Raw genomic sequence first — 27735 nt, forward strand, 5'->3', positions numbered from 1 at the left:
AGAACCCAAGATTGTGGGTCGGACTTGTGGGGGGAGGGGGGTCCACAAGAGATTGATTTTAATCAAAATCAGATTCGTGGAGTGAAAGCCCTTGACCTCATTACTCTTGGGTCTTTGAAGAGACCTGTCAATCCCAGCTGTTCCCATTCACTCTTACATTGAAAAAAGGTCCTTGCAAGAGTGCGCTTGCAAGGAAGGACCTTTTGGCGTTCTCTGGTCTGACACTGGTGAGACGAGGCCATATAGAAAGCTGTCACTGGTGTAGGCCAATCCGTTTCAAAGATGCATATATATAATTATCAGAGTGTGTTTGTTTGCATGTTCACCACAAGTACGTGTGGTCAATGCAGACTTGGTTCCTTGCAAAGGGTATCTATCTGGTGTTCTAACATCTGAAGATCTGTTTTATTGCCAGAAAGGGTAAACCCTATTTTTATTTTTCATACTTTGAAATTGGCAAAAAGGTCCCATGATAAGAGTGAGCTGTTGTGAGACAACACAGTGAAACTATTAGCCTTCTCCAAACCCACAATTTGTCCTACTGGCGTTCTTATAACATTATAGAGCTATTAAACATAAACTCTGCCTCGAGTATTCTGGACGGCTACTGCCTGGGCTCCTCTCTACCCCAACAGTAACTCAATTGGTAGTGGCTGCGGCCTGTTGCCACAAAAAATAGCTGGGTAACTGGCTACACGAGGAATTTGAGGATACTTCAGCACGCTGGTCATTGCGGGTTGGAGAAAATTGGGTGTGGCAGTAGGACCTGTTCAGATATCAATGGGATGTCACAGTGGCGAGATGTTAACTACCTCGCCTGGTATACTGGAGGGCGTGGGTTCGATCCTGACCCTGACGCCTGTACAGAATATTTGGAGTTTGTGTGTCTCTTTCCCCGTGGTCGCGTGGATTTTTCTACGGTTCCTCCGGCTTTTCCCTCCACATTTTAAGAATCAACATGCGTTTAAAGTATTTGGCTGTCATAAAGTATTTTCACACGTTAAGCCCCTTCGTTGAGCTATCATTTTGGCCGGGTTGCTTTTGAAACAGAGCTTTATTGCTCAGTGGGCCTAACCTGGTTAAAACAAATAGTTTAGTTTAGTTGATACTCATAATATAGGTTTTTGGGTCAGATCGCGTTAATTATAAATGTATCGTAACCCTCCACCACCCGACACGGCCAAACAATAAAACATGTGTCACGTTTTTCAAAGGACAAAATAATTAACTTCTTTAGCCCACCGGTGTGTTGAAGAGAGAATCAACAGCATTTTAAAATTTGAGTACGACGTTTCGCTGATAATTACAATCAGCTTCATCGGGCAAGAATGGTGAAGCTCTCCTGTTGCTTCCGGCCTTAAATAGAGCAGTGTCAGCAGGGTGACCGGAAGCAACCCTAACGTGTTAAATTGGTACTGATGTCAGCCGTGGCTGGAATTAAAGAGTCGGATCACCAGATTCATCGTGCTAACCATTGCACCCCCCCCCCACCCCTACGGTGTGACAGTGTTCATAAAACGGACCGCTTATAGGCAACGCCATGAAAACGCATAAGTAATGTAAACTCCTACTATTAAACCCTGGCCCACCTCGGAGTACACAATCTATACACATTGTGTAGTTTACTCCTTCTCTGGTGTGCCCGTTGGCCTAGAGATCTCTGCTCCCTGTTGTCTACATTGCTCTGTCCGTGTTTTCATGCCATTGCTTAAGATCCGTTCTCTTCCTCCACGTATGCCTCTCTTCCCCACGACGAAATTGTCTTCTGTGCGATTATTCATTCTCCACTGAAGCCATCCTCTCTTTTTCTTTTTTTACGATCAGTGGAAACAATAAGATGCTCGGTGTATTCGGCACTTTGCTTCGTTCATCATCCTCTCATCACTGACACATACTCTCGTCTCCCCACCCTCTCCCCTGTACTTCCCTCGGCCACTTTACACACGTGCCATCCCGTTCTCACACAGCGTCTTGGGGGGCGTGTTTGCATTTAGGCGCTTTATGGAATGAACGCCTCCAACCAAATCACCCGGAATTCGACTGATTCTGTCAGATTTTGGCAGCTAAGCAGGATATATTGAGCCTGGATAAGTACATAGATGGCTGACCATTATATAAAACAGTTGCTGCAGGGTTACTAGCCGACGGCAGCACAGACAAATACATTGTTGTGTTGGACTGTGCTCCAGTATCTCCGCTCACCAACATCCAACCGACACCGGCCAGTGCGGTGAAGTATGGTCAAATGACCCCCGCTACATGCACGGTGTGGGGAGGCCCTCATCCAGCAGTGGATTGACAAAACGGGCTCTACGTGTATGTGCAATGGATGAGGCAGCTGGGTTGGCCGGGGCAGCTACATCGTCGATGATGGATTACCAACTTCCCCAAATGCACAGCTCCCATAGAGAGTCATGGGGCACCGTCACTATCACTTGTCAAGTCAATTGTTGTGTTTGCTTACACGCACGGCACCTTTCTGGCACAAATCTACAACTCTGAAGCACCGGAGAAATCGTCATCTTCATGGGATCCTGATAGGTGACACTCCTCACCGCGTCCTCCAATCACTTTACTTATTTATTTGCACAGCTGTATGGCCTCTTCCTTTTTCCGGGGGGTATGTACCACAACGTTGGCTGCACAGTGAGACAATGTAGGCATACTCTTTGTTTTTTTCGGTAAAGTCACGTAGGTAAAAATAAAAAATAATAGAGATAATAATAGAAATAAAATAAGGTGGGACCGTCACAGCTAGATTTACTGTCTCCAGTAAATCTAGCTGTGACGGTCCCACCTGATGACGGAGACTTGTGTTGCCTCCGAAACGTCGTGATTTATTATTTTATTTCTGTTATTATCTATATTATTTTTACCTACGTGACTTTACCGAAAAAACCTAAGAGTATGAATCATTGCAGTCACGAAAGCTTCAAATCTAGAACAATGTAGGCAGCCGGGCATATAGCGCGCATGCCTCAGCCAGATTTGAAAGCCTTGGGGTTTGTCCTTTTAAAATTCGGATTGTGACAGGCACGGGGCGTAGGGGTACTCTTAGTAATCACGGAAGGAATACCAAACAGCTGTGAATCCCGTGACCTATAACCCCCGTCAAGGATGCCCGAGGCAGGTAAGAGATGCAATGACAGAAGTCGAGACCTGAATTTTGTGTTGCTTATTCCCAGATTAACGGCTAATGAGATTTTTAGCCTCCACGACTTAATTGAAGAGGGGGGCCTTGACCTGGCATTTATCAAGGAAAGCCGGTTGGATGACACTGCAGGACTGATTTTAGTCCTGTCTCATGGGGATATTAAATACTCCCAAAATATGGGATTTGTCAGATTTGATGGGGTTGGGAACTCATCTGAAATGTGAAGATTTAACTGGGTTCTTTTGTGGAGTGCTACAACCGGGAAGTTGTTGGACAAAACAAACTGCCAATTGTCCGTAGACCACCCACATACATCAATGTGTTGTTGTTATTATATGCGTTCTCTGGGCTAGGTTTAGTTTGGCCGGTGAGCTGCCCTGTAATGGTGATTCTCAAAGATTGCAATTGCTCGGTCGATGAATGTGACCGATAATTACCTGGCTCAGTGTTAGATAGATTCTTTGGTATCCATGGGTTTGTTGACTCGACATGTTTGCAGGCGGCACACACTTTTGTGGCGAAACACTTGATTTGGTGTTGGTCTACGTAGTGGAGGTGAAATGAACTCCCCTATCATGAACTAATGACTATCTCCTTAATTTGAAAACGTATGTGTTTAACTGAGCTCCCGACCTAAATTAATAAGGCAAATTAAATAGACCCAATTGGTTTTTGGGTTGCTCTTCGGGTGGTATTCACTGATCAGTGTTATTTAACCAAATGCGGATGAGCTGGCGGCTCAGTATTGACATATACTGAGCGGAACTATCAACCAGGTGGCACCCAGACAGCTTCAGAGCTCACCATGGTTTAATGATGAGCTGTGTAAGCTGAAACGATGGCAGCAAATGAGAGGAACGTGGGTGGTGGTCTGGAATTGATAATGATTGAGAGTCCTATCGAGAATCATGTAAATTATACAGGAAGGCTCTGGTCCAAGCATGGAAGGTTTTCATTGCTCGGGCTATCAGCACAGCAAGGGGTCACCAAATAAATATCTCAGGGTGGTGAATGGTCTGGTAGATCATGATCGTCTCTACAAGTTAAAAAAAATTAACCCGTAAAAACAAAGTTTTTCACTATAAATCCTTTATATGCGTGGCGGCTAGAGTCCTCTCGTCCTCTGGCTTGTGATGGCTGCCACCTATGGGTCAGATGATTGTCTGCCAGCATTAAGCAATTGGTAATTAAATATTCAATTGTTTTTCCCTAAACAGTGTACAATTTTGGAAAAAAAAATTCACGAAAATTAATTGTCACGCACAACGAGTCTGTGTGGAAAATGTCAACTCGATTGGATCACGGGAAGTGGGTTAAAAAACGACCGAAAGATTTGCACGGTCGTAAGCAAGCAAGCACGCAAGCAAGCAAGCGAACTTAATATAAAGGATTTAAAAAAGTCCTTCTCGGATGGTTGTTGTTCAGTTCTACGATGTATATGATTAGAGAATCACCCAGATTAGAGACAGGATCCCACCGACATTGCAACATAATCAGAGAGAGATGATGAACCCCCTGGCTCTCTGGTCGAGTATCTGACAGTTTCCACGTCACCAAGTCAGTATTGAACAGCTTGCGAGCGACAACCTGCGGCCTTCCTTGATTTTGAAACGGAGAGACTCTAATACTTTTGTTATTTACCATTATAAATGCATCTCAGAGAGCGTAGATAATCTGTGGCCTTTAACGAGGCACTTGGTAAATGACCCTTTAAAAATAACTTTACATTATTGATATGCCCAAGTAACCCTGTCCCAGTGTTTAACCTGCCATTGTTAGGGTAGTGGAAAATAGTGGTCACCCTGAAGGATTCAGTTCCCGAAGAAGCTCTCAGCAAAACGACTGGGTGTCACACCTTCTCAATGAAAGGACAAACTGCAAAGGAGTCTGCACGTTTTGTTGGCAATGAAAAACCACCCACCCATCAACCAATCAACCAAAACCTCAACCAAGCATCTCGCTGCCCACTCCAGTCCCGATCCCCCTTCTGGGATCGCGCTGCCGTCACCATCCTAGGATCTCACCCAGTTCCAAAGGGACGCTGGCGAACAGCGTGGAACAACGCGGACAATCCTGAATAAAGACCTCATTCGAGAGCCAAACATCATCGCATCTCACGGCTTTTACATTCCTCCTCCGCGTCAGAACATCAACAGGCCAATGCGCAAAGCTCCCTTCATACATTTGAAATGAAAGACAGTCTAGAGCCGTGCGAGTGTGGCCATGCAACCGAAACTATGGACAATATAGTACACCTCTGTGGTCTGCGCTCCTTCAACGGAGGAGGAACAGCAGAACCACACGAATTATCTCTCTCTGCTGAAGCCCTCTCGTCGTGTCAAGCGGATCTCGACATTGCCATTTAGCTCCGGAACGTATTTCCATTGGCAAGAGTAGAATGGAACCACCAGGACTGTGGGACTACTGGTTGAGAGACGTTTTGCTCCCAACTTTTCTTGTATTTAGGAAAGAACATGTAAGGATCAATCGAGCTTTAAGTTCACTTAAGAGTTTGGTTAAAGTGTGTGTAACCAGGAATGCAGTTCGAAGCTTTCGTGACTGCAGGAATTACTCTTTGGTTCTTTCGGTAAAGTCACGCAGAAAATAAAATCAAATAATAGAATACGACGTTTCGGTTGCAACACAAGCAGCCATCATCAGGTAAGAATGAATGATAAAACACAGACACGGAAACAACATTGGCAGACACACATACAGAGACACACCGAGCGAGACACACACCAAGACAAACAACGAATCTGTGCCGAGGCCTTAAATAGAGAGAGAGGGGGGAGGGGCCGGGGCAGAGGGAGGACTGGGGTGGCGTACAGACGAGAGGGGACAAGGAGGGAGCAGTGTGGAATTGCGGACCACAGTGGCCGGAAGAGAGACAATGGTTTAGAGCAAGAAAATCTAAAGTTTGAGAAAGCAAACTTAGTAAAATTAAGAAGTGTAATGCAATGCAACACAGAGGGTCGGTTTACACACAGTTAACACATAGCCTGGTTGATTAACGTTCTTCGAAAGATTGCTAAATTAGAAGTTAAGTGTGGAACAGACAAGCAAGGATACATTTAGAGAGAGAAATTGGAAGTTTGACAACAAATAACCCGATGCTTTGAAATGTCGTATTCTATTATTATTTTATTTTCTACGTGACTTTACCGAAAGAACCAAAAAGGAATGCAGTTATTTGAGTAACTTATCTAAGGACCTTTTGAAACCCATCGGTGGAAACGTGCCATAAAAATAAACTACATACAAGTTGTGAGCTATTGTGCTGTATACAATGTGATGAGTCAATCAAATTCAAATGCTATTTATTTATAACCACTACAATATCTGATGAAAGTGGAAAACAAAATATAAAAATGGCATATGGTTCAGTGTGGGAGAATTATGCATTATTTCACCACATCACGCTCTATTCTTGTTGAAAATTTGCAAGCAGAGTGGACACCAGACATAAACATCCCTCCCTCCTTTGCGTCTTCCTGCGATAAAATGAGAGAGTATATTGTGTGGATGATACGAGACACAGAGAAACCCGCGGGCTAACGTATCCAGCATGGATAAAACATGGCTTGGTTAATGCTGAAGCCAACGTTAGCTTCCAAGCCATGGGGCAACATAACCCGATGCTTTGAAAATGTTTGTTGAATGAAAGCAGCTTTCAGCCAATATCGTGTGCATGATGAAAACGCTTCAGTGCCATCCCAGTTAATCAAAGAGGAGTGATACGATTAACGTATATGTGGATGAAAAGTGATTAAACTCAATACAAAACTGCTCTCAACATTTCAAACGTATTTATCTTGGTACGCCGATTTACCCCACTCCATTCAGGCACACTTCATAAATAATTGGGGGGTGCCACTGTGGCGAGATGTTAACTACCTCGCCTGGTATACAGGAAGTAGTGGGTTCGATCCCGACCCTGACGCTTGTGTATTTGGAGTTCGCATGTTTTACCTGTGGTCGCGTGGATTTTTCTCCGGATACTCCGGTTTTATCCCTCCACATTTAGACACATGCGTTTATAGAATTTGCCTGCTGTAAATTCCCACGTGATAAGCCACTTCGTTGAGCTATCATTTGTGTTGCCAAGGTCGCTTCTGAAAAAGAGCTATAGAGTTCAGTGGGCCTTACCTGGTCAAAACAAAGTTACAATTGTAGTGAATTCACAATGCATCTAGGGCAGCACCCTCCTGAAAACAATCTTGAGACTCACTAAGGCTTTGCGTGTCAATTGCATTATTAAGCAGCACGTGAAATAGATGGATGAACTGCACGTGTGAAGAAGGCTGTCCGTGACTCTATTCGTGGTGATGCTCCCCAGGAAATGTATGTAATCCAGGGCCAATGTCATCCCACGTACATACACGCAACCTCGCCATAATAATTCCTCCCATTAACTTGATAGGCGGCAGGTTGTCACGCTATTAGCAAGGACACGGAGAGCTCGTAAAACAAAGAGGTCACATGCCAGAACGATGCCCAGTCGTGTTTTCTGACCCAAAACTGGTGTTTGCTCCGGATGCAATGACGCATTAACATTGGCTGCTTAACTTTTACAATGCAATTAATCGAATTGCGTAAGAATCAAACATGTGTTGATTTGTACGTACTGCAGCGCATTTAGACGTCATACGAATAACATTGCGGTCGTCGTGTTTTGAACTGGCCCCTGTAGTCCACGAGATATTGCGAACATTCACCACGCCGTGCAGAGAATCGATTCTCGAACCAGATCGTGATTATGATTTCAGTGGCCTGGGTATTCAATGGCTGGCCATTGCAATGGCTGGCCATGGAAACGTGTACGTTGACCTTCCCCAGGTTTGATTCAGCGTAAAAAAATGATACCTGGAATGGGGTCGTGAATGTAAAGCACGCTGGAAATAAAGGTGGCCGAGTGTGATGAAAGTGACAGCAACTCCTCGTGTGCCCGCCTCAATAGCTGCTCTCTGACAAAGCAGACAAGGACAATTCATGGTTTCACAACTTGTAATGCGCACACGGTATTCACTCACTCTCTGTGAACGGGATCTTTCACCCGATCTCCCCGAGAGCGGCTTCAACAATCTGGAACACCACCCCCGCCCGCCCGCCTGCCACCGGACGTCCGCAACGTACCGAGTGTCTCTCAATTGCGTGGTCTGTGCAAGACTCACCTACGCAGAGTTGCCTTCCCATACCATCAAAAAATGAAAAGCAAAAAAAAAACCCGGTTTCTTTACTTATTTTACTCCCTATGTTTATGCTATTCGTTGCGTACGGTTGTATTTTATTTTTTGCGTGCGGTTGCAATCTATTTTGCTCAGTCGGTGGTTGCCGCTGAGAGGTCTTGGGGTCGGGCTTCTGATTTCATTCCTCTTGCTGTATGCCCCCTGCACTGTTCCCGTCCTGCTATGGTGTGCACTGATGCCTACATTATTGCAGGCACATAAAATAAAGATTTGATTTGTTCTCGAAGAGAGCGAACGACTCGGGAGACGCGAGGAGCAACGGCCAAGCGGGGACAGGCAGCCAGGCGGCGAGCCAGTGCCATATCCCCCCCTACCTCCAAGCTCTGCGGTCCTCTATATATATGGTAAAAGATGCTTTCGGCCATTTAATGCATATTTACACGTGGCAAGACACCGGCGAACGAAAAAAAAGCCCACACGAGCAAGTGGGCAACACCCCATTCCATATACAGCAGTCCCTGGGTTAAAAGTGACATCGGTTAACGTTATTTTCGGTTAACGTTTCACCTCCCATAGGACCCCGTGGTTTCGACTACCGTTAACATTGTCGATGAACAGGTTGTTTACGTTATATGCACGCGGGCGCCAATGTCGGCCAATCCGAGCGCTCGTATGCGGGGCTGAGCTATGTCCTCAGCCAATCAGCGACGCCAATTTATGAGCGTTTAGACCTCAAATGCCTTAGTTCCCATCACGTTTTCTGTTTTGTCAGTGGAAACATCTCTCTTGCAGACTCATGGCCATTCCTAAATTCGATTCACAGATATTTCGGTTCGCAGCAGTTTGCGGGCGACGGATTAAAAACGTACTCTTTGGTTCTTTCGGTAAAGTCACGTAGGTATAAAATAAAATAAATCACGTTTCGGGCGCAACACAAGCGTCCGTCATCAGGGGGTGAGTGTGGGTGGCACCCCCCAACAACCAGTGTGTGTGGCGGCCCCCAACAGACTGGTCAAGTAAATCCTTACGATCCACTCGCACAGCGTGCGGTGGGCCTTCATCCAGCAGTGGATCTAAGCACCAAAAAACCTCGAGTACTAATGTAATGGACAGAGCACGGCTCTCCCTCAGGGCAGCAGTGGAGACAGCGCAGCTCTCCTTCAGGGCAGCAGTGGAGACAGCGCAGCTCTCCCTCAGGGCAGCAGTGGAGACAGCGCAGCTCTCCCTCAGGACATCAGTGGAGATAGCGCAGCTCTCCCTCAGGGCATCAGTGGAGATAGCGCGGCTCTCCCTCAGGGCATCAGTGGAGATAGCGCAGCTCTCCCTCAGGACATCAGTGGAGATAGCGCGGCTCTCCCTCAGGACATCAGTGGAGACAGCGCAGCTCTCCCTCAGGGCATCAGTGGAGACAGTGCGGCTCTCCCTCAGGGCAGCAGTGGAGACAGCGCAGCTCTCCCTCAGGGCATCAGTGGAGACAGTGCGGCTCTCCCTCAGGGCAGCAGTGGAGACAGCGCAGCTCTCCCTCAGGGCAGCAGTGGAGACAGCGCAGCTCTCCCTCAGGGCATCAGTGGAGACAGTGCGGCTCTCCCTCAGGGCAGCAGTGGAGACAGCGCAGCTTTCCCTCAAGGCAGCAGTGGAGACAGCGCAGCTCTCCCTCAGGGCAGCAGTGGAGACAGCGCAGCTCTCCCTCAGGGCAGCAGTGGAGACAGCGCAGCTCTCCCTCAGGGCAGCAGTGGAGACAGCGCAGCTCTCCCTCAGGGCAGCAGTGGAGATAGCGCAGCTCTCCCTCAGGGCAGCAGTGGAGACAGCGCAGCTCTCCCTCAGGGCAGCAGTGGAGACAGCGCAGCTCTCCCTCAGGGCAGCAGTGGAGACAGCGCAGCTCTCCCTCAGGGCAGCAGTGGAGACAGCGCAGCTCTCCCTCAGGACATCAGTGGAGATAGCGCAGCTCTCCCTCAGGGCAGCAGTGGAGACAGCGCAGCTCTCCCTCAGGGCAGCAGTGGAGACAGCGCAGCTCTCCCTCAGGGCATCAGTGGAGATAGCGCGGCTCTCCCTCAGGGCAGCAGTGGAGACAGCGCAGCTCTCCCTCAGGGCAGCAGTGGAGACAGCGCAGCTCTCCCTCAGGACATCAGTGGAGATAGCGCAGCTCTCCCTCAGGGCAGCAGTGGAGACAGCGCAGCTCTCCCTCAGGGCAGCAGTGGAGACAGCGCAGCTCTCCCTCAGGGCATCAGTGGAGATAGCGCGGCTCTCCCTCAGGGCAGCAGTGGAGACAGCGCAGCTCTCCCTCAGGACATCAGTGGAGACAGCGCAGCTCTCCCTCAGGGCAGCAGTGGAGACAGCGCAGCTCTCCCTCAGGGCAGCAGTGGAGACAGCGCAGCTCTCCCTCAGGACATCAGTGGAGACAGCGCAGCTCTCCCTCAGGACATCAGTGGAGATAGCGCAGCTCTCCCTCAGGGCAGCAGTGGAGACAGCGCAGCTCTCCCTCAGGGCAGCAGTGGAGACAGCGCAGCTCTCCCTCAGGGCAGCAGTGGAGACAGCGCAGCTCTCCCTCAGGACATCAGTGGAGATAGCGCGGCTCTCCCTCAGGGCAGCAGTGGAGACAGCGCAGCTCTCCCTCAGGGCAGCAGTGGAGACAGCGCAGCTCTCCCTCAGGGCAGCAGTGGAGACAGCGCAGCTCTCCCTCAGGACATCAGTGGAGACAGCGCAGCTCTCCCTCAGGGCAGCAGTGGAGACAGCGCAGCTCTCCCTCAGGGCAGCAGTGGAGATAGCGCGGCTCTCCCTCAGGGCAGCAGTGGAGAGAGCGCATCTGGCTCCCTCAGGGCAGCAGTGAAGATAGCGCGGCTCTGCCTCAGGGCAGCAGTGGAGAGCACGGGGGTCCCTCAGGGCAGCAGTGGACGGAGCACGGCTCTGTCTTACTCTGACTCACCCGTCTCCTCTGAGCTGCATGCGATTGTATGTGTGAGTGAGCTGTGTGTATGAGTGAGCCGTGTGTGACTGGATCCGACCGTCAGCTTTCCGGGGCTGTGGCCATCATGTTGCTGCTTCTCGGGCTCTGAGGTGCAGGGAACACCACAACAGGAAGTGGCCAGCTCGCGGTCACGTGACGCACTTCAACCAATGCGGGAGCGTACATGTTTGGCAGGGGCGCACCTCTGGTTGGCTGCTGGCTCGCGGTCATGTGACGCACTTCAACCAATCCGGGGGCGTTAATCACAGTCACAGAAGGACAGATCTGGGCTATTATATGTGTATATTATGTGGGATCCATAGGAAATGGGGTGAAAGCCTGAGATGACAATGATGTTTGATATCACAGCCCACTCAAGTACATTTCACATTGAGCTGCATATGCTCAACCACTTTTGGTAAAAAAAAAAAGATATATTTTTCCTCAATTTCAATGGTCATATAACATGTGGTACCCTCGCAGTGAGCAATGCATCACCTTGTGCCAAAGAAATGCCCCTAAAAGATGTAAACTATTTTGGAAGTACCTTTAATTATAATTCACTCATGTCAATCCATTGCTGGACGAAGGCTTTTCCTCAGACAAGTTTGGGCAGGTCTTTTATTAAAAAAACCTGCCAAGAGTGTTAAACACATCTGAAATTTCTATTTTCAGATCTGAATGGGGAAAATTTAGTGACGGACCAATTCTAACGGGTGATTTTCTTTTGTTGCTGTTGTCTTTTGCCGATCCCATTTCATAGACGGAATTTTCAATAAACACGTTCCTTCGGAGTGGGCAGGTAGGAACTTGGTTGGACAGCGCATTCGTACACGACAGAAGCTCGCGGTCACGCAACCAATCCGGGAGCGTACATGTTTGGGAGGGACTATGCACGACGGACAAATAATCCCTGGTGGAACTGTTGTTGCTACCTGTAACATGCCTTAATGGAGCACGTGAAGCTGGTAATCCGAGCTCTGGGTCACTGGTGTTGCAGAAGAATAGACATTGAAGGAAACTGCACATAATTGGCTTGCTGAGGACAAGGCTTTTAAGAGTTCAAATTTTATATCCAAATTACAAAGACAGAGAGGTCGATGAAATTGATTTTTTTATTGAAGCCAAGTGAGAGCCCGTTGAGACAGCATGCCTTTATTTACAAGGATCTCAGTTGAACGATTTGCTGACTATATTTCAAATTAAATGCGATATTCTTTTAACCACTCACAATGCTGGTGTAAGTTTAGAATGAAAACACAATGTAGGCGATTTAAATACCAAACAATATACACTAGTATAGCAAAGTCTGCTACGTCAGGAGGTAAGCACTGATATGACAGGTTAACAATTGTGCAATTGAGTGTAATTATAATATTTTATCATTGCCTTTTCATGTTACCTTGAGGGATACATGAATGTCCTGTTTGCCTTAAACATAAAAAGCAATGGTTTAGTAAGCCCTATGAAAAAAAAATAGCTTCTAATCTAATGAACAGGCTCACCATAACTTGTGCAATGCACCTTTCTTGCTCTGCCTAAGAGAAATCAAAAAATAATGTGGGTGTTATTTTCCTTAAATATCAAAATATTGATTCTATGCAGCAGTTGGAATCTATTCAAGTCAAATGTTTGTGATTTTCTCTCAAATTCCAACTCTCATCACGGGAGTGTGATGCCAGATTTAGATTTCAGCTGCATGGGCCAACACAGCGCTCCCACAATGCACCAGATTTTTTACACAGTATCTTATAAACCAAGTTAAATCGTTTCGGTGCTCAAACTCAAGCAGGCGTTTCCTCATCTCGCACCTCCGATTAGCACGGTTGGCTACGTACGGTGCGAAACAAGTTCAACATCCATATATCTCCTATGGCAGCCTTCAGACAATGGTGTAAAGTTCCCACTATCTGGCAGGGGCTGCTCTATGCATCTGCGCAACTGCGGCAAACCTCACACAAGTGGTAATCATTGGTCAAACTCGGTGGGATAATGGGTTGATGACCGCAGCTGTGGCTTTCAGCTCAGAATTTTCTGATTTAGAGCCATCCATCTGAACCACAGTACTACCCAGCGAGACATACTACATACATGCATATAGTGTTATTGTATTTGCAGTAGATTTAATTATGATGAATAATCAGGGAAAATGGCACAGCATCGCAGGAGAGAGAGGATAGCTACCGAGTTCTCATCCCCCCCGAGGGATAATGGCCTGACATTCAAACTGATTGATTCAAACGATTCAAACTCGCAACCTCTTCCACATAATAGTAAGTCAGTTGCACTTTCGTTATATCACTATAGGGCAAAATGGCATGACACTTAAATGTCACGATTTCACCCAAGATAGTGTGGTTTCTCTTGCCACTGAACTTTCAGAATAGTCGCGCAGCCCGAGATGCACAGCCAAACTGAACGCACAAAATATTATCCAGTAATTCTTTGGGTTGTACCTTTCTTTAAAGACACAACTCAAACAGTTAAATGTTTGTTGTTTTGTAGCTACACGTGACAGCTGCATCACGTCGTCCAACACGAGTGTTAATGTTCAGCTACGCGACTGTCAAGTAGTGCACGGTCATAACACCTTCTTGTGGAGGTGTCACAGTCCGCTCCTGAGCTCCATCCACAAAGGTGGGAGTTACATGACCCCCGCTTACAAGAGGGCACGCAGCACATTGTGGGAGCCATTCAATGTTGATCTATGGAGCCGGGCATGACTCGGAGAGTTTAGAATGCATATTAAGCCAGGGAGCTGGAAATGTAATATCTTTATTTTATATTTACAGGCGTAGAGTTCAACTGCTGCGTATCCACGGACACTGTACTTATTTTGTGATATATGACGCAATTTTTTTAACGGCACTGCTGAATGGGTCCAGTCGAGTCGGGAATTTGCTAACCAAGCGGCTATCTGCAGCGCTCCGTGTCGTGCAGTCAAGTGTCGGGCGAGTGTGTTTGTGTGCCAAGTTCGGGGTCCACGACTCGCGTGCGCTGGGAGCGGCGCGGCGCGGTTTGCGAGAGGGCCGTGCCCCGAGGGGGGGCCCATCACATCTGCTGCGTCGAGTTCCCGTTCCACGTGTTGTTGTCGTCATCATTGTCGCTGTCGCCCCGTGAGCCCAGCTGGTAGACGTTGCCGTCGCGCTTGAACCCACCGCCGCCTCCTGTTGCGCCGGTTCCTGTCGCAGGCTTCCTGCGTCGCGGTGCCCCTTCCCCTCTGACGTCGGTGGTGCCGCTGCCAGCGCTGCTGCTGCTGCTGCCCATTCGTCGTTCGCCACAAGCAAAGTAACACAAAAGGAACATGCGTGCATCAGCGGACTGTTAACGTACACGTACGTCATCGGTTGTCCTTCCGATTCCGTTCCGAATTGAGTCCGAACGGAATCGGAAGTAAAAGGCCATGCGGGAGGGAGCGTGGCACAGCCAGCAATCGTAGAGTGCGGCCGTGTCGTTACGGTTTTCTGCGGTGAGTACAATATCTTTAAAAACAGCAGCACTACGCCTCTGATTAAAATTAACGCTAACCGCTTGCACGTTCCAAGATTCGGCGGTGAACGAGGCACCCACCCTGCAACTTGCAGAGATCTTGGAACGGGAAAGGGCGAAGCACGCTCTCTACTGTATTTCTTGGACTCAAACTCAGGTTCTGCGTAGTGCTGAGAACTTCCAAAAGAGCTACATGGGCATTACCAACTAGAGCTAGACAACTGCCTACTCTTGAGTGAATGCAAACAAAAGCAAACCACTATTTTCTTGCACTCTACACGCATCAATTCCAGGCAGGACAGTGTCATTAATTGATAATACTTGTTACTAGATTTAGTTTAGGTCCGCCAAGGCAGCGTGTTTTACAGAGGTAATCGTGTCACCAAATCACGAAAAAACAACAGCTGGTGCCTACTACAATACCTTTAGTGAGGGTTAAAACATGTTATTTTGAAATAGAATAACACCTTTCCAATAACTTTAAACCTTGCGAATACATAACCGTTGCGAGAATTTTTTTTTTGCGACACGTACAATGACTCAGAACGCACGTGAATAGCGGCTGCCGCTATATTTTGACCGCGTTTACGGAGCGCCGACTTCTGGGCCTTGCACTTTACCTGCCGGGGTCCCGTGCTGCTCGTGGACCCGCAGTCGCTGCCGCCGCCGTCGCACCGCCGCCGCCACCGCTGATGTGGCCCGCTGGTGGGTGCTGCACCGGCTGGCCGAACAGGAAGTTGCCGAGAAAGCGCCACACGGCGACGATGGGCAAGAGCAGTGTGCCCATGAGCGCGAAGAGTCCGTCCACGCTGAAAGCGGACGTCCCGCCGGGGGAACGCGCTGCCACTGCTGTGCGGTTGCCCTGAAACGGAGCCAAGCGGAGGGGGGAGTGGTGAGTTGGCGGAGCGCTGGCTTGAGTGATTAAGTGATTGGTCGGGTGGCAAGCTAAACTTACAAGGATTAGAATTTGTAGTTTTATAGGGTGTGTATATAAATGCCTTACTCATGCAATGTTGCGAGTTCACATGCCACTTATGTATGTATGTATGCTGAACTTCTTTCGCAATGCACGTCGCCAACCGTGCTAATCGGAGGTGCGGGATTCGGAGTTACAGGATTGGTTCAGCTCATCATCCCTTTGGGGTCGATAAAATGAGTAGCACTTTGGATAGTCCACAATAAGCGTCTCCTTTTAGAGTGAGTGAAGCCCTTTACGTATAAAAAAAAATGTGGAATTTACACCACTGGTTCAGGGCTGCCAATGGAGGCATTGCCCTGTGTCCTGTGGAGCAGTAGCAATACTGACTTTATTGACTTGACTATTAATTGTAAACTGTATTCTACATTCAATGTACATCGTTGTGTTAATGATAGTTCAGATGAAACATGTGCCTACATTCTTAACTTCACGTTCACCGGTGACCATGCTCTGCTCACAATCCCGAGCCAATTATTATTAATTCCACATTAACGCATTTACATTGTTTTGTTTCTACCAGTATACACCATCATCGCCACTTATTGTCATATGTTATACACAGCAAGCAGTGAAACACACCAAGTTATCTTGTCATTTACAAGGGCAGGCCATTTGTGTGCCAGCTAGGGACAGCTGTCACTGGGGGCTTCGGGGTCCTATTTCAGATGTGTTGAGACGAGACGCAAAGCACTCCGGAAATGCCCCCTGGCATACATGGGGCTAATATCAAAAACATAATCATCATTATGGTAGGTTTTTACCCTTTTAACTGGTACAAAACTGACACCTTTATTCAAGGCATCATGTTTGCAATGACCACAACACAAGTAGTCAATAAAGCAAACAAAAAGAAGCAACTCTGATAAGGATAATAATATGCACTGTCCTTGAAGTTGATTGGCCCACACCCGAGACGGCTTTCTTTAGAGCCTAGTCCCCATTGGTGTAGGGCCAGATGACACCAGAAGGCGTACAACTCAAAAACAGTGCTATATCAGAGTATTGAGAGTTCGGGGTAAACATTTACACTATGAGATCTCTTTTACCAGTGGCAATCAACTTCAAGGACAGTGCATATTATTATCCTTATCAGAGTTGCTTCTTTTTGTTTGCTTTATTGACTACTTGTGTTGTGGTCATTGCAAACATGATGCCTTGAATAAAGGTGTCAGTTTTGTACCAGTTAAAAGGGTAAAAACCTACCATTATATTTTGCCACTGGTAAAAGAGATCTCATAGTGTAAATGTTTACCCCGAACTCTCAATACTCTGATATAGCACTGTTTTTGAGTTGTACGCCTTCTGGTGTCATCTGGCCCTACACCAATGGGGACTAGGCTCTAAAGAAAGCCGTCTCGGGTGTGGGCCAATCAACTTCAAGGACAGTGCATATTATTATCCTTATCAGAGTTGCTTCTTTTTGTTTGCTTTATTGACTACTTGTGTTGTGGTCATTGCAAACATGATGCCTTGAATAAAGGTGTCAGTTTTGTACCAGTTAAAAGGGTAAAAACCTACCATTATATTTTGCCACTGGTAAAAGAGATCTCATAGTATAATCATCATTATCGTACTGTATTATGCCCCCACATCTATTAAAAACTATTAAACTATTTTTATTTTACCAGATAAGGCCCACTGAGCGATGTAGCTCTTTTTTCAGAAGCGACCTGGCCACAAATGACGGTTGAACGATGTGGCTTATCACGTAGAAATAAAAATCAGCCAAATACTCTAAACGCATGTTTATAAATGTAGAGGGGAAAACCGGAGGACCCGGAGAAAAATCCACGTGACCATGGGGAGAGAGAGACATACAAACTCCAAATATAAAGGAGTCAGTCAAGGTCAGGATCGAACCCACAACCTCCTGTATACCAGGCGAGGTAGTTAACATCTCCTAGCCACCTAATCAGCGCGAAGTACAATCAATTAACTCTCAAGAACCGCACGGCATGAGGAGGCCCTCTCCCAGCAGTGGATTAACACAAGGGCTGCGCGTCGTGGCATTGGTGGAGCCGGGTGCGTGCGCCCGGCGGTGTCCGTGGACGTACAGGCAAAACGATGATGGCGGCGCTGGGTGCGAGGCCCAGCTCCTGCAGGGTTCTGGGATAGTCGTCAACGGTGAAGTTCCTGCGTGGGAAGGCGGTCGCGAGGGTAAAGTCTCCGTACGCGTTTTTCACCACCTGCGCGGGGATACGGGAGGTGGGGGAAAAGACGGCCGTCAGCGAGGGCATGGGGCCTGCACGCAATGGCGCTCATTTAAAGCGCGAAGATCTTTATGCACCAGGACAACGGAGAATATAGCTTGTTTTTAAAGGAACACCGGGTAACGGTAGGGAGATCAACGCATTAATTTATTAACTTGAGGTTTTTGCCTGTTAAAAAGATCCTTTGTTTTGCTTCACCGACGCTGGCGAGCACCTGCCAAGACTGCCACGGCAATACGTGGGAGTGGTTGTGGGCAAAGCCGGACTTTGCCGGTAATGAACAGAAAAGCCTTACTTCTATAAAAAGATAATCAAAAAGAAGCCAACAATCGTGATACAGTTCCCTTAAAGAGATAAAAAAAAACTCTGCTTTGTCAGGTTTTTTAAACAAACTGCACAGCTGACGGTATTTGTCTCACTTGTGCCACAAAGCTTAGGAGTGGTGCGCACAACGGAATTTGAGAACCGATGGTATAATCATTGAAGTAATGCTTCGGCTTAAATCTCACGGGGAGTGAGTTTTATGGTACCCTAAAGTTCTGTCACGAGTAACAGCATTTGCTACTGGGCAAAGAGTAACACTCTGATTTATACCGCATTGGTGTGTATCACGAGGAGCATAAAATGTTTAGGAGGTAAAGACAAGTCTTGTCCAACTGTTGCAGTCAGAAAGACGGTAATGTCACATTGGACAACATCCACATTTATGAACTCTACCTCTGGAGTTACTTATTATGAATGTATTATTATGTATGCTTACTTACCCAGGTAAGCCTCACTGAGTCTCAAGACTCTTTAGCAGGAGGGGGGTTCCATCAAATTTTTGCTGTAGGGGGGCGATGTTGCTGTGTGTAATCCCAATTAAGTAATTTGCAGATAATTCATCAGCATTGGGATGTTTGACCAAAGGAAGTTACATTGTATGTTTTGTTTTTTTAGCTTTGGGAAGAAACCGGTGAACCCGAGTTGGGAATCAAACCCAGGGCCTTCTTGCCATGAGCCACAAGTGATGGTGGCACACACAAGCTAAATTACGTGCTTTCTGCACTTGCTGCTAACACAGCAGTTGTAGAACAATTATGCGGCGTTTTCAAAAGCTGAAACGTTGTGTTTCTTAATGAGTTGTCAAAGTTAATGGACACTGCACCTCAGGGTTTACAAATAAAAATGGACTTCAGCACTGATAAAGCCTGTGTCATTATTGGATCGCCATGTCTGCGAATCTCTCAATTCTGATTGGCTCACTTTAACACAACACATTTTACCGTGGCTCATCGGCTAGCTCTTACCCATAAACACGTTATATATTATTTTGTACAAGCCACTTGTAGGTTGTTTTTTGCTTATTCATGTTTTTGCACCGCTGCCAATACATTCCATTTAATTCGTTGTTTAGCTGACTGGCTAATGTATTAACACATTTGCCTGTTACTGATTGGCTACCTACTTGAACCTTTTTAACATATTTACCTGCAGCTAACTGGCCCATTGGCTGACCACTTGTTTAAAGTTCGTTTGCTGCTCACGTTGAACATCCGTGGCTCTCACGATGAAAGGCCGCTGCCGTAGTCACGCTCAAAGAAACCGCACCAATGTGAAAGGCGCTTTATGAGGATTCAAATAGCTGCGGGCACACTTTAATGGAGTCGTCGTATGTGGCTTTTAATGTTACAGCAATACAAACAATTGTCATTATTTTTATTATACGACATCCGCTACCGCAGTATTACAGATGAAGCAATCAAGACAATCGGTTATTAAGGAGAATCGTTCATTAATGAGGGTCCGAGTTGATGACCAAACTCGCAACCTCGTAATTGCAAGCAGCGCACTCTAACCACCTGGCCATTTACATGAATGCCTTATACTACTGGCACTATTAGTACGGTGTAAAAGACGAAACAAAAAGGTGGTGGTACAAACACCGTTACCTGCTGTGCAAACGTTCTGGCCTCTGCGAGTGTCGTCTCCGAGGCGAACTGGTTTGTGAAGTAGGAGCCATCGGGAAGGCGATACTGAATCCTCGCTATAGCGCTGAGTGCACACAGGGAATGAGAGACACCAAACATGTTACAATTAGATTTGGATACTGAAGAGGGTTAGATCGAGTTACTACCTCGGACTACGTCTGTGACACATGGCGCCATCGTGATGGCCTTGCGCTCTGCAGGAATGGCGTGAACACCACATGTACTAACTTATTAATTATCATGTTTGTATGTTGAACATCTTTCGAAATGTATGTAACCAACCGTGCTAATCAAAGGTACGAAAAATAATAATGCTTTTATTATAATAACATCAGTAAGTATGAGGTATTGTGCTAATCGGTGCATTCTACTGTACTCCTATGTGGCAACCGTGGGAGGTGAGGTAAGAGGAGCTACGACTGGGAAGATGGGCCAGACTGTGGCTTATCCTCCTGCAAAACTGAAGGCTCCTTCTTGAAGGAGGCATCCAGAGTTGACCGTCTTGCCTGGAGCTTCTTCTGCCGGAACATTTCTCTGTTACAGGACATTCCATCAAGCGCAAAGCTCTTCACTGCGCTCCCAATCAAGGTCATTCTCAGAGAAGATCTCCAGGAAATCCGTGACCTTAGTGATGCCTGCAGTCAACATTTCCGTAGTGAGGTTTTTTTTAGGTGGAGCCTCTTCTGCAGTAGTGTTTCTGCCTCAAGAGCGAGCTGTTGTTCTAGCTCCTAACAGCTCCTTGTTGGCAAGGCTCTTCCCATGAGCCTGCTGTAACTCCTCGACATAGTCAATGTCTTATTCGTTTGATCCTACTTGGTTGGCCAGCTGGACGATCGAAGTCACTGGCTTTCACCTCCACGAACCTCACAAAGTTGTTACGTGCCTCCGGGCCTTACCGTCCGCAAGACATTGTTCATACAACAAGTGCCGGTGGCTTCCTCCCCAGGACGTGCTTATGTTTGCGATGACTTTCGTGATGTTGCAGGACTTACAGAAGTCCCCAATTGACTGCTCATCTTGACCATCCGCTGCCTCCACCAGCTGCTTGAACGGTACGTCGAAGGTAGTAAGCTTTGAAATTTGACGTGACGCCCTAATCCATAGGCTGGAGAAAGGAAGTCGTCTTCAGCGGAAGGAAAACCACCTTCCACAGGTAGTGAAGTCCAGAGAGAGACCAAGGCGGAGTAAACACACGTCGGCAGGCGGGTGTGTGTTTTTTCTAAACTGGTGAACGCTGCTTGGCTTAGAGCATGCCCCACTCTCATTGGCTAAGTGAATGTAAATAAAGATGGCGGCGGGTATATTTGCTCAGCCAACGCTGCGTGTTCTCACTCCTAAGTGCTTTTTAGATTTTTGGGATTTTCTTCGCATTTTTTTGGTAAAAAATTTCTTCAGGACAAAGAGCGCTATACTACAGGGTAGCGCTACGTGAAGTCTACATGTACATAAATTGGGTTATTTGCTTTAAAGGTGGAGTGATTTCCTGCTCAAACGAGCAGCCCTGACCCAGTCATAGAAATTCCACATTCCTATGGTCGAGGTGAGTTTATCCATAGGACACTTATTAAAAATTAAGCTCGGAGGGATGACGTGCAAAGTCAGCCCCCAACCTTAGGATCGCCACCTGCCAGCTCTACTGTGGAGCCACCCGGCTGGATTAATTTGCTTGAGACCGATGCAAGTGCACTCACGTGCGATCCTGCTGTGTCTGCTGCTCCTTGGCTCGCTTCTCCGCCTCCTTGGCCTGCTGAGCGGCCACACGAGCCGCATCCACCTCCTCCTTCTCCCTGTTGTAGCGTTCGGCTCTCTCAGCGCGGTCCTGACAAGCACATAGACGAAGATCCCCCTCTTTTGCCTTAACCGATTTTTGGCGCAAGTGCAGTTATTGCGTAGCACCTATGAAGGCTGGCACATCACACGAGGGGGTGGGTGGCCAGCACTACGCCAGACCACCTTTGTATCCCCAGTGGAAATGTTTATACACCACACCAGGTAATCATTTAAGGCCGAGTCGACCTAGGGGAGGCACAGAACCAGTTCAGATAATCGTCACTGGTGTTGGCCGTGAGCAGGAGTTGAACCCGGGTCGCCGAATTCATAGTGCTACCTGCTACACCACCGCTTTCCACCGACATGCACACACACACACGTACACAACCACAAAGATAAAAGCCCAACGTTCAGCCTCTAAAATGCATCACACTCCTGAGCGTTCAGTTGCGCAGCCAAATCGCTCTCAAAATCGCGCAACTTTGTCCACATCTGTGCGAGTAACTGCGCGATAATATTCCTGCATTTGGAAGTGTGCATAGTTTTTTTATGATAAACTTCGGGAATAGACTCCTTCAGTGCTGTCTGTTCTTTCTATGGTTTCCATTAATTTTAACGATGGCCTGAAATGCACGAGAATCCCAAATGCAGTCTTATTATTGGTCAAATTAATGTGAACTCATCAGCCTTTTAGCATCATAACAACCAATCAGAGTTCACAAATGTGCGTCACATGATGAAATGTCACTGCAAATCGCTGAGCAGACCCAATGCTTGAAAGTCGAGGCCATCTCTTGCGCAACTGCTCACCAATGGAAGCAGAGACGTCCACACGTAAGCAATTCGGTTGCACGCAAACAACACTTGAGACTGACCGCTAAGCTGTGGATCAGGATTCACAGACCCCAGGGACACGTGCGGTTAAACGAGCAGCCACAGGCCGGCACGGCGCTCGACGTGTGCACGTCGTGGGTACCTGAGCTATCTGCTGGCGGATCCGATCCTTGGCAGCGCGCTCCTCCGCCTTCTCGCGGTTCCTCTCATCCATCACTCGCTTGGCCTGCTCCTCCTCCTTCCGCTGCTTAAACTCCGTCATGTCCTTGCCCAACTTGCGGCGCTCGACTTCCCGCCGGATGTTGCTCTGGAAGATAAAAAGCCACAGAGAGGCCGAATCAGGACGAGGTCTACGGAGACGTGTGAGGGTTGCTGGCGTAAAAAAATAAAAATCGCGGGCACCAAGTCAGCAATAGGCAGAACGGTATTTTCCAGCACTGTGCTATTAACCTGAGCCAAGGCGAACATCAGAAGCAAGTGAAATCTGAACTGATCGTAGACGTCCACCTTTACCACCGACTAGTAGTATTTTTTATTTTAACAGGTAAGGCCCACACCAAGTTATCTTGTCATTCACAAGGGCAGGCCATTTGCATGCCAGCTAGGAACAGCTGTCACTGGGGGCTTCAGGGTTCCTATTTCAAATGTGTTGAGACGAGATGCAAAGCGCTCCGGAAATGCCCCCTGGTATACATGGAGCTAATATCAAAAACATAATCATCATTATCGTTCTGTACTATGCCTCCACATCCATTAAAAACTATTAAACCATTTTTTATTTTACCAGATAAGGCCCACTGAGCAATGTAGCTCTTTTTTCAGAAGCGACCTGGCCACAAATGACGGTTAAACGGTGTGGCTTATCATGTAGACATAAAAATCAGCCAAATACTCTAAACGCACGTTGATTCTAACTGTGGAGGGAAAACCAGAGGGCCCGGAGTATAATCCACGTAACCACCAGGCGAGAACCATGCAAACTCCAAACATACAGGCGTCAGGGTTTGGATCGAACCCACGATCTCCTGTATACCAGGCGAGGTAGTTAACATCTCATCACCGTGGTGCCCACCTGCACTGACCAACACGGTAAAGTATGATCAAACAACCCCCATAACCAAACAACAACCTTGTTGAGACATGTTTATGCAGTTGTGTATTGATAATGGGCTCTAAACTATATAAAATACAAGTAATTTATTAGTTGAAGAAAAACTGCCAACTTTTTGGGAGTATTTTTTAAATCAAATATTGGCAGCAAAAAGGTGGGCTCCAACAACACATGATTTTGGCCTTAATATTTGGATGCTCATGTTTTCAAATCATACCTGCAACTTTGTCTGTCAGAAATAACCAAAATGCGCCATCTGCTGGAATGTATGAAACTCTGACATCATTTGAAACTGTCCTGACATGATGTCCCACACAAAAGTTTCTACTTATAAAGTGTCAAATAAATCCGAAAGCTGTTCCTACATGATGCTATTATATTCTTGTGTATGGCAATATGTTCAGGAGCGAAATGGCAATGTCGAGGCCTGCTTGCAATAACGAGAGGGCTTCAGCAGAGGTTGTGTAGTTTTGCAATTCGTCCATTGAAGGAGCACATGCTACAGTGTTGAATACTTGAGTCTCCTTCAGCAAAAGAGAAAATAACAAGATTTATACTAGAAGAATCCGAAGAGCTATGAAGCGGGTCCGTACGTTACAACAATAAACAATACAAGAAACATGACAGGAGTGCCAAGTATAGGAAAGGTAAACAAATCATTAAAAAAATAATCAAAATCAAAACGATCTAAGATCATGCCCACAGAGGTCCATTGTTCTCAGCTACAGAAACACATTAACAAAGTTTCACCATCTACTTTAAATTACCAATCACCAATACCTATACACAAGGTGATGTGTGACCTCTGAATACATGCAAATACATCACCAATAAGTTTGTCTTTGCAAGAAATTTTCTTATTGCTATCTAGGTTTGCACAGTTATGCTGATGTGCTTTGGGGTTGGTATTGCTTGTTGTTCAGCACGACGTCCGAAATTAGTCGAATTCAAATTTCGATCTTTTGTTAATTAGTCGAATTCAAATTTCGATCTTTTGTTAAGGCTATCTTCTTCTTCTAGCTTGGCAGTGTCTCATTCTTCACCTGAAGACGGCTGCTTGCGTTGTAGTCGAATTCAGTTTCTTAATGCCGAACAGCAGTGTAACACGCCGTACCCAATCGTTGGTGCCACAGCCAAAGGAATGCTGATCAAAAGGCAGTGTTTATTGATGCATGTGTTTAAGTTGTTAATTGTTTGTGCACCCCTGCCTAATGTAAAACTCAATGAAATATGTTATGTTCACTTTCAAACTCCAAATATGCAGGCGTCAGGGTCGGGATCAAACCCACGACTTCCTGCACACCAGTCGAGTAAGATGACGTCTCACCACCGTGGCGCCCCCTTAAGAAGGACTCAATCCAGGGAGAACTGTTGGCCGGGTCAAATTACACCGTCTCTCTGACAAGCTTAAAACATCACGTTGCCTACCTCCTCCTCTTCTTTAGCCTTCTGCTGCCGCTTCTCTTCCAGCTTGCGGTTGAGCCTGAAAACAGGGGGTGAAGGAATGCAGGTGTCATTGAATGGACACAGGGGTGAATGAACACGGAGGTGAATGGGCACAGGGGTCAATGAACACGACCCGCAAGAGTGAATCACAGGCAATTAATTATACAGTAAATGATAGTGCAAGCTCCTGACTGGTGCACGCAGAAGCTCACGTGACGTATTTGCAATCCTCGAGAGCTGTAACAGTGTGCAATTAAATAAAGAGCACCCAATTGAAAGATATTCATATTTCACAGCAGCATGGGAATAAGAATTATCTTGCGAGCACTACCAAAGTAAACACTTGGGACTGAGTAAATGATGGCAATGCTCATGATGTGATAGAAGTGGAAGAGAGGTAACATTTGGAATACAGTTGACTGTTTATAACTGAAAATACGTAAAACCTAAACGTTTTATTTTTCGCACCTAAAATTTGTCATTCAAAATGTTTAAACGTTCACATTGATTAACTAAGGGCTATGGACCTTTCAAAAAAGCATTTGGAGATTTTCAGAAGTACTGAAATCAAGTATGACATAATATTATAAAGAAAACATTTATTTCGTTTTGGGCCCATAAACTAAGGGAGCTAATTTGGCAATTCTGTTTTTGAACCTTGAGTTTTTTTTTTATCGAGAGGCTTTGAAGCCAGATACAAGCATCTGCTTAAGTGCCACAATTGCAGCCAATTTACAGGTGGCAGCATTAAAGCAATTGTGAACTTGTACCGCAGGTTAGTGTAAAATTAATGCTTTAGGTACACATGTTTGAATCAACAACAGCTGACATATCTTGCCACTTGTACTAGGACTTGCTAAACTCAAACAATTGTCCAGTGCTTCTCAAACGCAAAATCATATTTAAAACACCTCTGCTCCGATTCTCGTGATACGAGAACAGATACACGTGGAGTGTGAACGAGATGAATTGAAATCCGAAAAAACCCCGACATTTGTGCGCAACAATGTAATGCCACCAATGTGGATTCTGTATTAGTCTCAATGATGAAATAAATTTAGGAATTCAGCCCTTGGGCACTGACAATTATATGATGCATTGATTGAAATTGTAGGTGGTGCCACAGAGGACCAGGGAGTCACGCTGGAAAACAACCTTGACCATACACTTTCATTCAACTGCGACTGGCAGGCAGCCACTTCTTTGGAAGCTTTCCCCACGACAATTCCAAAATGAAACCTGCTGCTCTGAACCAGCTGCTTGGGCAAAAATACACAAAAGGCAGAATTTGGCCTCAAATTTTAATGAACGTCATTCAACGAAACAAAATACAAGGAAGGTGAAATATGTAATGTGCGAGTCTTGTGCAGATGGATTGCCGTATGAAGGCGATTTGACCGAATTCTTAAAACTGGATAGCTCTGATTTCTCCATCTGAATAAACATGCTTCTTTTCTTTACCGCCAGCATGGCTTTCCGCATTTACAAACATTAGAAAATTAATCACAAATTACTCAATGTGGATTATACATAGCAAGCATCGTCACCCCCTACTGGCGAATTAATCTCAGGTCACTTGCAAATGAGATTATCCTGGTCTCTTGAGTTCTCACCTGGTTAAACAACATAAACTTGAACTTGAACCAGCTAGAACTGGAATTCAGATTTTAATAATGCGGTGCACCCTTCTAGAAAAGCGGAAAAATGTTTGTAAAATAACAATGCGGGATGTACTTAGACCATCTTACTTTGCCATCCATGCTGGTATAGTATGAAAATATTTGTAATGTTTCAAGACCGATGTAAAAAAATAACTGCGGTGTGCCTTTATCAAACCCCCACCAATACACAAGTGGCAAACATAAGGCTGTACTCACTACACACAAAGTGCTTGCCACGAATGAACCACAATACCTTGCTGATCTCATTAAGGAACAAGCCATCCCACAAACGACGGTCGTCCACGCAATGGCTTTTTGGCTAGCAATCAAACAAAGACAGTCACCGCATCACGCGCGTTCAAGTGCGCCATGCGGCCGTCTGGAACATTCTTTTTTCCAAAAATAGGAAGCCACTGTGGTGCTAAGCAATTTTAGATTGAAAACGCAATTCTTTAGAACTGCTTTTTGCGTTTAGTTTGTTGTCCTTCTCCCCGCACCTCCAATTCGCACGGCTGGTTACATATGGTGCGAAATAAGTTCAACGTAGATCCATATATGGGTAAGAAAACATAAAAAAAAACTACTATACTCTATGCACTGTAGCACCAAGCGAGGATGGGGTAGGGATGCCACCTGTCTGGGTTTGTGACCCGGTACAGTCCAGGAATTGGCATCTGTGTTCGGTTAGCGGAATTAATTTGTCCTGAAATCTGGTGCCGGTATTGCATTGAACTTCCTCGGCCGACCTTTCTTTAGGGTTTTTTCTGTATTTAGAATGTTCCTTCATTCACTACTTCATGCATGTCTTCCAGCCAGCTTCTTCTTTATTGGTCAATGGGACAACCAAAGCAGAGTGGTTGCATTTTCTGCTTTGAATTTTCACTTCGCTTTCTCTCTGCCTTGAAATTAGGACAGCTCACAAAATACTCACTAACTCTATATTGACCGATATGCTTGATATGAATTTTCACTTCACTT

General features: G+C 46.3%; 1 protein-coding gene across 2 annotated transcripts in view; it reads right to left on the reverse strand.

Moving 5' to 3' along the window:
* Nucleotides 1-12382: 12382 nt before the first annotated feature.
* Nucleotides 12383-27735, reverse strand: part of UBXN4 (UBX domain protein 4) — a 34163-nt gene continuing 18810 nt past the window's right edge. Inside the window, exons 7-13 of one of the 2 annotated variants that reach the window (XM_078865862.1) lie at nt 25079-25133; nt 22682-22846; nt 21627-21754; nt 19897-19999; nt 17810-17941; nt 15397-15638; nt 12383-14543 (exon numbers count right to left, since the gene is read on the reverse strand). In XM_078865862.1, the coding sequence (XP_078721988.1) occupies nt 14339-14543; nt 15397-15638; nt 17810-17941; nt 19897-19999; nt 21627-21754; nt 22682-22846; nt 25079-25133 (1030 nt within the window). In that variant the 3' untranslated portion in view covers nt 12383-14338. Of the gene's footprint in view, nt 14547-15396; nt 15639-17809; nt 17942-19896; nt 20000-21626; nt 21755-22681; nt 22847-25078; nt 25134-27735 lie in introns of both variants that reach the window. The other variant, XM_078865861.1, reaches the window with a different exon arrangement.

Source organism: Lampetra fluviatilis, chromosome 21 (genome assembly GCF_964198595.1).
Source record: "Lampetra fluviatilis chromosome 21, kcLamFluv1.1, whole genome shotgun sequence".
Classification (NCBI taxonomy): domain Eukaryota; kingdom Metazoa; phylum Chordata; class Hyperoartia; order Petromyzontiformes; family Petromyzontidae; genus Lampetra; species Lampetra fluviatilis.